At 38.5% G+C, this 12453-nt stretch overlaps 1 protein-coding gene across 2 annotated transcripts in view; it reads left to right on the forward strand.

Annotated features, from left to right (window-relative positions):
* Window positions 1-12453, forward strand: part of pik3c2a (phosphatidylinositol-4-phosphate 3-kinase, catalytic subunit type 2 alpha) — a 43467-nt gene continuing 31014 nt past the window's right edge. Inside the window, exons 1-2 of one of the 2 annotated variants that reach the window (XM_006782386.3) lie at window positions 1-89; window positions 3522-4764. In XM_006782386.3, coding sequence (XP_006782449.2) covers window positions 3604-4764 — 1161 coding nt within the window. In that variant the 5' untranslated portion in view covers window positions 1-89; window positions 3522-3603. Of the gene's footprint in view, window positions 90-204; window positions 301-3521; window positions 4765-12453 lie in introns of those variants that run through there. The other variant, XM_006782387.2, reaches the window with a different exon arrangement.

Genomic DNA, 12453 nt, shown 5'->3' on the forward strand with positions numbered 1-12453 from the left:
CCTCAACAGGAACTGACGTTCCCTCTGTGCAAGTGGATGGAAAAATGCAGCTGCAGGAAAAATGGCTCCAAACGCCGCACCGCTAAAAGGTGAGGAATAAAGCTTTTTACAGCCCATGTCTGCCTGTAAAAGTTTGATCTTGTGGTCGCCTGCAGTCAGCGGTTGTGTCTGAGTCGCGTTCGACCGTTTCCCGTTTGAGGAAATCAGCATTTCTTCATTGCTGTGGGTACTTGGCAGGACCATTGCAGTTGCCCGGTTACTTTTAAAATATTAAATCATTGTCTCTCACGGAACAGTCCTGTAAGTTGTCCTTGTATGGCTAAATTCAAATGTGTTTTATGTTTACTCTCAATTCCTTTCTTTTTGGTTGTTGTGTTCGCGCATTTAGCAGGTTTAGCGGCTAACTTAGCATCCAGCACAGGCAAAAGTTATAGTTAAAAAAAACAACTAATAAAACAGCCATTAAAAGTATCAAGGAGTGGAGTTAAACCGAGCTAACCGGATGTTTGCAAGAGAAGTTTGTTATTATTGGTTAAAAGTCACTGTTCTCGCTTGTTTATCACAAGCTGGCTTTTATTTTAAGATGTGTACAATGGGAAAATACTAAATGTTCGTGATTTATTGACAGTACACATCATGTTGGTGTCAGGTGAGCATCAGCAGACGTGTTAGCTAGCTGTTAAAATAAGCTGTAAATAATATATGTGTGTTTGTTAACGCAAGAAATTGCTCGATGTTGTTCTGTTAACGTACAGATCATGCTTTATCAAACGCGTCGTATTTACAATCTTTTTCTAAGTGTTACGTAATACTACATTTCTTGGCTAGCCACAGAGCTAAGCTTCTAACAACAGATCTGAGCTACAAACACGGGGGATGGGACCAAACTGTGTCTTCCTTGAAGTTATTCCCAAAAAGATGAGCCGGGGGATTACGACAACACGATCTTAATAGTCAATCAGAAAAACTACTCAGCACTCTGGTCTTATAAGACGATTATCAATTGAGGGTTATACCTTCTTTGAACATATCATCAATTCAAACTGAATATGAACTGCTTGTGGAGCAGGGGCGCTTCCAGAAATTTTAAATAGGTGCTATAAAATAAATCGTTTAATATACAATGTAGAAATCCTAATAGAAAGGTTAACTATGAAAATATACTCAAAGTACCCAATATTAAATCAATAATTATATAAAAAAGTATATATTAATGTATATACTTCTTATAATATTATATAATGAGATCAAAATGGTTGGCTTTTTATATTTTTAGTCTGCAAAATAGTAAGTAACAAAAGCTTTAAAATACATGGTATGATGTGCAAAGTACATTATTTGCACCCAAAGCATAGAGATGGCATAGAATAGAACTAGTTAGAAGTTTAACACCTGGTTATACAGCATAATCCTGTCAGCTTTTGTTTTAGTTTACAGGCTTGGATTACTGCCTTGGCAATAAAGTGACTAGTACCAAAAACAGAAAATAAAAACTTGTTACTTATTTTACTATTTAAAAACAACTTGAACTTTGAACAGCTCCACAATGTGTTGCTTACTCCTGCACTTTTTCTTAGTTATTGTAGACTGCCTGTCACTCATTAGGGCTGAACTCAAAGTGTTAGTTTAACCTCATGGTGCTATGTTGTGCAGCCAAATGTTGCTCAAAACAATGTGTATATCTCAGTATGTAAATCTACTACCATGAAAACAAGCTAATAAACAATATAAATGCAGATAATAGTGACAAATAAAGCTTCTTAAAAGGTAAATTAAAATTAAGGAAGACAGTTAAAATCATGATTGAGGCTTTCTGAAATCACCATTTCCAGAAGTTCTTACTGTGGATTTTTTGTCCATAAACCTTTTCAATTAAGCAATATTTTTTACTGGATGTGACTCAGCAAACTGATTCTCTTCTGAATAATTTAGCAGTAGTGAAGTAATGCTCAGATGTTGAATTAAGGTTAAGCACATCCTGGTATCTGCCATCAGTTGCCACAGAGAGATGGCACAATTTGCAGTGCTTGACTTGGCTCTAGTTGTTTTTTTTTCTTTCTTGGCTTCTTCTCTAGAATCTTTTTTTCCCCTTGTATGTTTAATGATAACGCACATTCCTATCTTAATTCAGCATATCCTGAATGCAGTCGTTGTTAGAATTCTTATAGTGTAGCATCAGTGTAGTGTTGGATCATTCTAGTAAAAAGAAATTAGGTTAATCTATTCTTTATTTTCCTTAGTCTTTTCCCTATGTTGGGTTCATCGGCTCAGTCTGCAGTGCAAAACAGTTAAGTAAACCAGAATAGCATTTTTGAACATGCTTTCTCAGATTAAGCTAGTGTTTACATTCAGAATCAGGAAGTAGCTACTATTTAGTGATCGGCGCCCAGTGTGCTAGCAGTTAACATGCTCAGACCTTTTTGATTTATGACTTCATAAACAAACACTAAGCTGCATTCTACACTCTTATTCAGTGCAAAATCAGTTATATCTAAATCGTCTGGCATGTCTGCAGGGAGTTATGACATCAGTGGCAGCATGGACCAAAAGATTGTGACACTTTTCATGCATTTAATGTCTCCGAACTGTTTTCTTGGTAAAGTTGGCACCAACCTATCTAAGTCATTTGCTCAGTGACTGCAGCCACATTGTCACTGCATGCTGGGGTTTGCACAGCTGAATAAGACAGTCTTGGGCCATGGTGCTAACATAATGCTAACAGATTCAGACAGAGCCAGAGGAAGCGCGATAGAGAGAGAGCCATTGGGCTGTTTAGCATGCCAAATTCCTCAGCTGCACAATAGTGTTAGGCTAGACTGAGCTCCAGCACAGCCAGCCTTCTCCACCACAATGGGAGGGGAAGCTCAGGAGAGGTTGGTGACGCCTGGGGAGAGAAGGAACTCACTCAACCCCAGGGCTGTGATCGTTCGATGAATGGTTGCTTTGAGTAGGCGCTGTGTCATTTTGGAATCACAAAGCACTCTTTGCAGCAATGTTTTTCACATGTTATAGACGTGGGATACTCTTGGCCGTTTCCTGTTGTGGAAGGTTAGCCATAAATAGTTTGGATTTGGGTGGGAAAAGTAAAATGCAAATATTGTTTAGGTTTTTGGTTATGATCATTTACAAATATTTGTAATGTACACCACATAGAAGTGTATAAAAATATGATTTCTGGCTATGAGTGAGTGAATCAAGTTCATTGTCAGTGTGACAGGCCTATGATGTAACCCAGGCTAGTTATGTGACCTAATTGATGCCCCTAGCTTCAAAACACACATAAGTAATTATTGGCTCTGCGTATGTGAAACTAGGAGTTGATCAATACAAAAAAAGCATGGTGGGCACACAGTCTCCATTCTATGCAACTACTTGTGGCCCCTGGATATCTGTAGCTTAATGGGTAGGATTATTCAATAATTTTATAGGTTAATATTTCAATTCCTTCTTCCTTGCTTTGATTCTGTTTGACCTCATCCTGTTGTCATAAATAGCTTTTCTCTCTCTCTCTTTTTTTTTAGGTGTTTAAAACCTTGTTCCTCAACCCTTTGGGCCACGCTGACTTAAAAGCCATCATATTCATGGCACCTTCCACTTGACAGAATGGCCCAGATATCAAGTGGTAATGGGTTCAAGCTGGATGTCCCCCAGCCAAAGGGGGTTGTGGGTAAAGAGGAAGCCCTTCGTATGGAAGAAGAGGCTTTAGCAAAATTGCAAAGGGAGAAGAAACACACTCTTACAGCTACAGCCTCCTCATCTTCCTCTGGAGCAGCATCCTCGTCTTCCTCTAAGCCAAAACCATCTAAATCTACCACTACTGTTCCTCAGCCTTCAGCTTATACTAATAGACCAGACAAGGACCTCATTGTTTTCCCAGAGACCAAGAAACAAGCAGAACAGGATACGTTCAGGGATATTGATGTTGAAAAACTGACCAATGAGGAACTCGAAAAGCTCCTACTTGATGAAAACTTTGGAGCTAACAGCTCCAAAGTGTCCCGCCCCTCGTCACTTCTGGGGTTTAACCTCAGTGCCTCCTATCCTGGAGGCCATGCTTGTAGCTCATCTCCTTTCCAGAGCAGCCAGTGGACACCTGCTCTGTCCAATCCATCTAGCTCTGGTGTGTCCACTCCCACCCTTCAGCCCACACCAATGTTCCCATCAGCTCCATTTCCCAAACCAGGAACATTTCAAAATGGATTCACTCCAGCCATGACGCCTTTCATGGCCTTGCCGACCATGGCTTTCACTCCTATCCAGCCTGCTGCTGCCATGGTCTTCCCACAGCCAACTGTAGACCCAGAGATGGCTAAGTTGTTTGACAAGATTGCTAGCACCTCAGAATACTTGAAGAATGGTAGATTGGCCAGCACTGATGTAAATTCCTCTCAAGCAGGTATAGCCTCTTTGGCACCAAACCCACCACCACAACAGCCAGCAGTTATGGAATCTTCTTCCATCAGCCGTTTTGAATGGCTGGATCTGGACCCACTTACAAAGCGAAAGTCTGAGAATGAGGAAGCACTTCTGGAATCTGTAGATAGTTCACAGACTGTGTCAGGAGCTTCTACGGGCGATCCTTGGGATGCAGTGCTTGAGACTAAAGGCAACAGTAGTAATAGTAGCAGCAGCCCCAAACTGGAAGGCAGAGTTTCTCACACAGGTCGGTCACAACATAGGCGGGCATCAACTGGAGCGCCCGTCGCTAGGAGTCACTCACTCAACATCCCAGAGACCTCGTCACAGCACAAAACAATCAATCAGGTGGGAACACAGTAAAATTGAAAAGTTTGAATTTTTAATTCACACTTATCATCTTTTTAGTGTTTACACAATTTTATAAAGGAGGAGAAATTTTTATAATTTTACGTCTGAACATGGTTTAGTTGCTTGCCTGTTTAGTCAGGTCACCATCAATTAAATATCAGCAGTTATACTAAGCACTGCTACTCGTCACTTCCAACCATTTACCTTATCCAGACCTTATTTATCATCCACTGTTAGAGTGCTCACAGCATAATTACAAATGCGCATTTTAGTATAAAGGGTATAAAACAAGTGGTCTTGAAACATTGGTGAGTGAGTGGGTTTAAATATTTTTTTTAGAGCAGATGATAGCAGATTATCTTGTTCAACCAAAACACCCATGAACATGTTGCTTACAACTGCATCTGTATTCTTTATTCATTCACAAGCAAAACATCCTCCTTACTTCTGCTCCCTGTAATTAAGTATTTCATTGTGGTTAGCTGCCCACTGTTTCACCTCACAATTTCCTCACAGCTCCATTTTCTGAATAATTTTGTCATGCTGGATGGGAGTGATCTAATTTCTCAAAATGATTATTTAGATCATTAATTTGGGACAGTGCTGTGGGCAAGTGGCATGGGTTTTCTCAAAAAAAAAATTTTCCGTTAAAACTCAACAACCATCTGTCATCATTTGGCTTTAGCTTTGAGTTGTGGTTGTGATACAAGTATTTTTGTACAGAGTAGCATAGCCATACTGAGGCCTACTAGCAAAAATTTACATGTGTCATTATATGTTCCTCTTTCTACTCTGAATAGTTACCACTGTCTGCAGCTGGTAAAAACGAGTAATGTAAATGCAGACAATACACCGATCCTTTCCAAATATTGCATTGCTTTACTCACAGTGGTCAAAACCACCTGCAAATCTTGATTCTTAAAAAAAAAATTTATTTAGTCAAAGCTCCCACTTCCTGGTCATTGTGTTTCAGTGTGTCAGTACCAAACAATGGGTCTTGGGTGCCTTTCTCACACCAGGATATATACAGAGTATCATAAACCCCCCCCCCCCCCCCCCTTTTTTTTTTTTTTTTAAGGATTTCACACAAAATTTGGTATGGTTAAATGTTTTTTTAAGTGTGTACTTGGGACATACAGACATACCTTGCCTGTATACAAGCTGCCTCAAAGGCAGCTTGTATACAGTTCATTCCACAGTTGATCTCTTTTTGCTCGGGAGGATAAAACGGTGGTTGCTTGCTTACTCTTGCATGTATATTAGGCCTAGGGTCAAGCATGTGGTGAGTCTACTGTGCCGTGTAACTTGAGCCTTTAAAGCTTAGCCTACTACAGATATGTCCCTCTACACTGTTTTTATCTGCTTCAATCTTGTCTGCTCTCTTTTTGTATGTGAGGCGATGATGATGTGTGTACTTGCTATCTCTCCTTGTTCAATCTGCTTGCTTGCTTGTTGGTGCCCATGCTGTTATAAACAGGAACAAGTCTTCACAGATCCCCAGTGCCCTACAGCAGCAACAGAATGACCTAACAGATTGCCCTCTTGGCTCGCTATGCCAGCTCCACTCGTTTACACTCTCTAGGGAGAACTGCTTAGCTACTGTGTTCTGAGCATGTAATGAAAACAAATTGGCTTACATTTCCCATCTTCCAGTATTTTTATTTTTTCATTTACTTTTTTTCTTTTTCTTTAAATGTATTTTGACACAGAAAGAGGCTAGCTAGCTTTTTTTTTTTTGACTCCTCCTTTATTCACAAGAGAACACCACAGCAGGTGACTCTTGGTTTAGGTATTTGTCTTCTCACATGTCAGGTGAATGTATAAACCTCTTTATTATTGAGCCACCAATAAAGAAAGTAGCTAGAAGACAAACAGAAAAAAGTGAGGCTATAGTCTGTAAGACATGAACAAGAACTTAGTAGTGAAACTAGACTTCAAACCACATTGTGCAGGAATTGCTAAACCATGTCTGAGACAGCACACTAGGGCGTGAATTTCCTCCACACCATGCATGCAAATCCTGTCTAAGACTTTTTCATTTTTTTTCAAGTTAGTAATAATATTTTTTTAAGTCAGTGATGATAATAATGGGGGTTTATTTGTATAGCACTTATCAAACCAGTATTGCAAAATGACAAAAATGCAGTACAAAGAATAAAAGGCAATAAAAATAATGTTACAAGATCAAAAACCCTATAAGAATAAAATAAAGAAAGCATGCAAGAATTTTGCATTTCTTTTTAAATGATAAATGTTAATAACACCATACCTTATTAAAAAAAAACAAGTGGAACTATAACAATAAAATGCAGTCTGGATCAGTAGTAATAACTTTTTTTTATGATGTGATTTAAAAGTAACAAGTGAAATCTTAATACAAAAGCATACCTGGAGTCAGTGAAATTAATGTAACTTTTCTTTCTTCTTTCCTTTCTTACTTTATGTAAAAGTCTTACTGCTGCATTTTGAACATTTTGAGTATACAGTGGTCCCTTGTTTATCACGGTTCCAAAAATAGCCTGCGATAGGTGAAATCTGCGAAGTAGCCAGCTTTATTTTTTACAATTATTATAGGTGTTTTAAGGCTGTAAAACCCCTCACTACACACGTTATACACTTTTCTCAGACAGGCATGAACATTTTCACACTTTTCTCTCTTCTTTAAATACTCTAGAAGTTCAAACTTTTGTAGAAAAATAAGTCCAGTATTATAGAATGTTTCGTCGACATTGTTATGTTTGTTGGGGAGAAAACTTACAAACATACAGTACAGCACTTCAGAGTCACACTGCTAGCGATCGAAGATTTATGCAAGTTTGACAAGCTGAATGCATTCTGTACTGTATAGAAGACACGGTAGGAGTTTTATTGACAATGGTCTACAGCCAATCAGGATGCAGAACACAATGCGCTGTCAAAAAAAAACAAAAAACGGAAAATTGCACCAAAAGAAGTCAGCGAAACAGCGAGGTTGTGAAAGGTGAACCGCGTTATAGCGAGGGACCACTGTAAACTCATTTTTTATTAGGAGTGGTTGACCTTGTTTATATTGTTCATTTGGACAACTGGATGCTAGATAGCTTACCAACAAATAGACAATAATATGATATAATGAACTTCCCATCAATAAGTATCTGTTATGACAGAAAACATTTACAGTAGAGCCCGTACACAGTACACATATTAAACACAGCCCTACCTCTAAAGCTTCAATAGCACAGCAACATATATTGAAATGTATGGTTTCACTTGCTTTGTGATTGTCAGTGCTCTGTTTTAATGTTGTTTATGAGCTGAATTTATACCAGCAAATGTCAGAAATCACAAGGCATTCCCAAGATTATTGTTTGGATGTCTTTAAGTTAGCCTGTGGTTGCCAGCCCTTGTTATATCTGGCAAGAATGTATTATAAGATGCGGTCGTGTGGGCAGATGGGGTGTAAGATGGAACAAATGTGCTTGAACTTGAAGACTTTGAGTCAGAATCAAGCGATCTGCTGTTGTGTCTGCCCCTGTTTCCTTTTCTACTACACCGCCCCTACCCTTTGTCTTGTGTTGTCTTCTGTCTTTCCTTTTTCATTCTGTCATTTTTATTTGTCCCTTGCTTGTTGTGTCCTTGCATTCTTTCAGTATGTTACTTCTTACTGGTGTCAATTTCATTCCTTTCAATTTCTTATCGTTTTCAGTCTGTTAAATAACTGATGGCTTACAGTGTTCAGCTACGATTTCTTAGTTTAGCTTTTTAGGATCAAATGTGTAAATTAATGGTAATCAGCAAAGTAATTTCTCTTTCTTTAGAACCGGTGATACACCCTAAAGCATCAGTGTCTGTTCAGGCCTTGCATTTGCTTTTTGCAAAGGGGCCCTGAAATGCATCATTCGTCAAGGGTATTGAGGCTATATACATTTTCATTAGCTGTATGCATAAATTGTCTGAAATGAGGCTAACTCGTAACTCTACAGAGAATTGAAAGATGTATGAAATATTTGTTTTAAAAAATCATTAGCCTGTATGTTGCCTAAATAACTCATAGTTTTCAGTATTATAACTGATAATGAACAGTATGACTATTGTTAGTAGATAATATTAAATTTAGGCGAGTAGGCAAACACTTCTGGCCTTTCAGTGCAAGTTAGTTAAGCATGTGTGCGGCTGTTTGCTCATGCTCTTGTTATTAAAAAAAACTTGCAGGGAGATTTTATCTCCACTGGCCATTTTTATCTGAACTTGAGTTGTGAAAGCAGATCGCAATGCGTGGTGTGTATTGAAGCCTGCACTGTACTTTTTTTTTCTCTTTTTGTTAAATCTATCACACAGACAAATCTTTTCTTCCCCCACATATCTAAAGGCTCGCACAACCTATTTTACTTCTCTCACACCTCCACACTGCCAAATTTTCTCTTACTATTGTGTAATTATACATTGTGAATAAGTGTGAAGTGCTAAAGTGCATTTAAGACTTAATTTTCTTTTCCAACTAAATGCAGTATTAGAAGATGTTGCAGTGCTGGGATGTGACGTGAATTCCAGTTAAATATCTGACTCATTGGGAAACAGCTGTCTGTCTTCTAACCTTTGAACTTCCTTACTGGTACAAAAGAAGAGTATTGTGGAAGAGTAATTAAGCAATTAGAAGGGAGATACTAATGCACACAATAATAATCCTGCTAACAGGTGTAAGAGAAATTAGGAAATGTTTTGGAGAAAGTCCTTTTTCCAGTTACGAATATGTCACAGTCTCTGCTTCATGAACACTTTGTTCATTAAGATACTGTTTGTTTGGGGTTTTTAAACTAGGTGTTTCAGTTTATTACAGGAAGTATGACTTCGATAGACACTGGTCACTTCCTTATTGAAAGAAGAAGTAGATTTGTGTTCTCAAAGCCATTTGTTCCTGTGATGTAAAGTTCAGCATTTCTTGTTGAAACAGCCTCCAAATTGTTAAAGACTTTCTTGTATGTGAAGCTCAAACATTTTAGCTTAATGGAAGCTGCTTGTATACACAACCCATTAAAAGGAAGCAATATCCTATCAGTAATTGCTCGAACTCTGTGACAGCCTCACTTACCATTTCCTATGTTAATTTATATTGGAATATAAAACCTAGACAATACCAAGAACTAGAGAGTTTGGAATATTGGTGGCACTTGGTTTAAAGTATGTAAATATGTGTTTGTTTGCCAGAGGAATTATATCGTATCTCCCACAGCTCAGAGGATGGGATCTGTGTGCCAGGTTACTCACTACCTTCCTCCTAGTTCCATCTTTAAAAACTTGGGTGTGGGTTTGCCAATTGATTTTCTTGGCATTGGCAAGAAAGTTTATCCTTTGATCTACACTTCAGGTAAATACCAGGAAGAGAGGTGAAGGGGTAAAATAGTATTAAAGATATTTTTTTTACACCTCACCTCAGACTCAGGGCGATAAGTCTTCTAGGAAGACAAACTTTCTGTGAGCATCTCTTGAGTGTATTTCCAGACAAGCACACCTGGGAGTCTAGAATGGTTTTCCATGTTTCAACATGTTGGCAGTAAATCAGACTGTCTCTGTTTTTACACCTTGGCCTTTGCCGATGACTAATGTAGTTCTAGTTTGCCCTCCATGTTGTATCGCGGTCATTTGCAGGTTAAATATTAATTATTCAATATTTTTTCTATTCTGACACAATCTGAAGTTTGAATTGGCCAGCCTTTTTTTTGCTAAGCAGTTTCAAGTTACTCTGTAACTTCTCAAAACCTTATGGCTGGTCAGATATCCATATTTGCCAAATACTATTTGTGTGCAGGTTTCATGTTGACAGTCTAGGGTAATTCTCATTTGGCTTGCACATAGAGGTAAGGACTTATCTGGTGTCTAGATACACACTGTAACTCAATGCTGATGCTGGGCATGGAATTACTGCCAGCCACCAACTGAAACTGTGCTTTGCTTTCTTGTACTGCCACTTTGTTCAGTTAGAAACAAGCATGAACAGACTGCATATGTAGTATACACGCACATGGTCCTTCATTCATGCACTTAAGAAATTAGCTTTTCCTTTCTTAGTTATTTATTGCTTATGGTTGAATGATAATATAATTTAATTTATTTATTTATTATTTTCTTTTGCTTGTGCTACATTTCAGCTCATTTCTGTATGGGATCAGCATGCCAAATTAAATTTTGAAGGGAAGGGCAAGTCCTACAGTTATTCCACAAGTGAAAGTGTGAATAGTTGCTCTCAGCAGCTGGACAAAAAAGCAAAAAAATAAAAAATAAAAAATTAGGGTTGCATCAATTGTGAAATTCTGGGCCAATACCACTCCAGTTGGACACTTAACACTCTCCTGGCTACTCTGTCAGAACTATCAAAATGGAGATCAGATTATTAGAAATGGCTAAACATACACAAATGTTGGATTTTTTTGTTTTATTTTTTCCTGAGCCTTTTCACACTCTTTATGTTTGTCACTAAACATCTTTCAAATGCTAATATCTCTTTGCGCAGCAAAGTGCCGATATAGCACTTTGCTGCGCAAAATTTTACACACACGATGCCAGATTAGTATGGCAAATGTTAGCAGTGCTAGCACAATCTGCTCTCTTTTCTGGCAGGTTAGCATCTATATGTTTGCTCAGGATGTGGTTATGTCATTTTAATGTGACACGGCCTCTAGACTTTTCTAGGTCTAAGTGCTGTAAGGCCGCACTATTCTGCAGAGGGTTTTATCTGTCTTACTCTAAACATCACAACGGTGCAACAGGGGGCTGTCATTTGTTGCATATATCAGGTGGCTGTTTCTGCACACCTCAACTACACCACCTGGTTATATGTTAACCAGCCATGTGATACAGCACATAAATATGGGTCATCTTATTTGCCATTTGCCTGAATGCTAATATTAGTCAGCTAGGCCAGAAGTAGTAGGTACTGTTTATCAAGTTTATCTTTATCCTAAAAAAGAATCATAGAGAAAAATTAGTAAATGTAAGTAAATGTTTGATTGTGACTCAAGGTAGACTTTTAAGTAGAGATGGGCCGATCCGATATTATGTATCGGTATCGGTCTGATACCCAAATTACTGGATCGGATATCGGGGAGAAATAAAAAAATTAATCCGATCCATTAAATATCAAAAAAGCACCTCACAAAACTTGCTACATGGCGTAACTCGGCTCATAACCGTAGCACGTTGCAGCAGTATGCATCACGTGATAGAGCGGCTGTGTGTATTTGTAGCCTGGCTAGCAAACCAGCATTTCATCTCCAGGAAGTTTTCCCAGAGAGAAGTAAAGCAAGTGTGTAAGTTCATCTCTGAATGTTTGTAAAGCATTCCCACCTTAAGCTTAACAACAGATATATGGAGCGACTGCCTCTCTCTCTCTCTCTCTCTCTCTCTCCTGCTGCTACTTCAATCGTGAAACTGATTAATGATCAGCTGATCGGCTTTTCTGTCGCGAGTCCGTCTCTCTTCTTAGTTTTTGGCCCACTTCTCACCAGAAAGAGGAAACCAGCAGCTGAACAACAGCAGCACTATTAAGCTTGATAAGCTGTTCTTAGAATTTATTTAATATTACTTTCTACACCAGGATCCTTTTCTACGTAGCTGACGGCTGGTAACTGTGCACTATTTTTTTTTTTTTTTTTGGCTGGGAGTTTGCAACCCTATTGGTTAGGTTGCTTAATATTTCTGCTAAGTACTCTT

Source organism: Neolamprologus brichardi, chromosome 7, assembly GCF_056152115.1.
Source record: "Neolamprologus brichardi isolate AB-2024 chromosome 7, ASM5615211v1, whole genome shotgun sequence".
Taxonomy (NCBI): Eukaryota; Metazoa; Chordata; class Actinopteri; order Cichliformes; family Cichlidae; genus Neolamprologus; species Neolamprologus brichardi.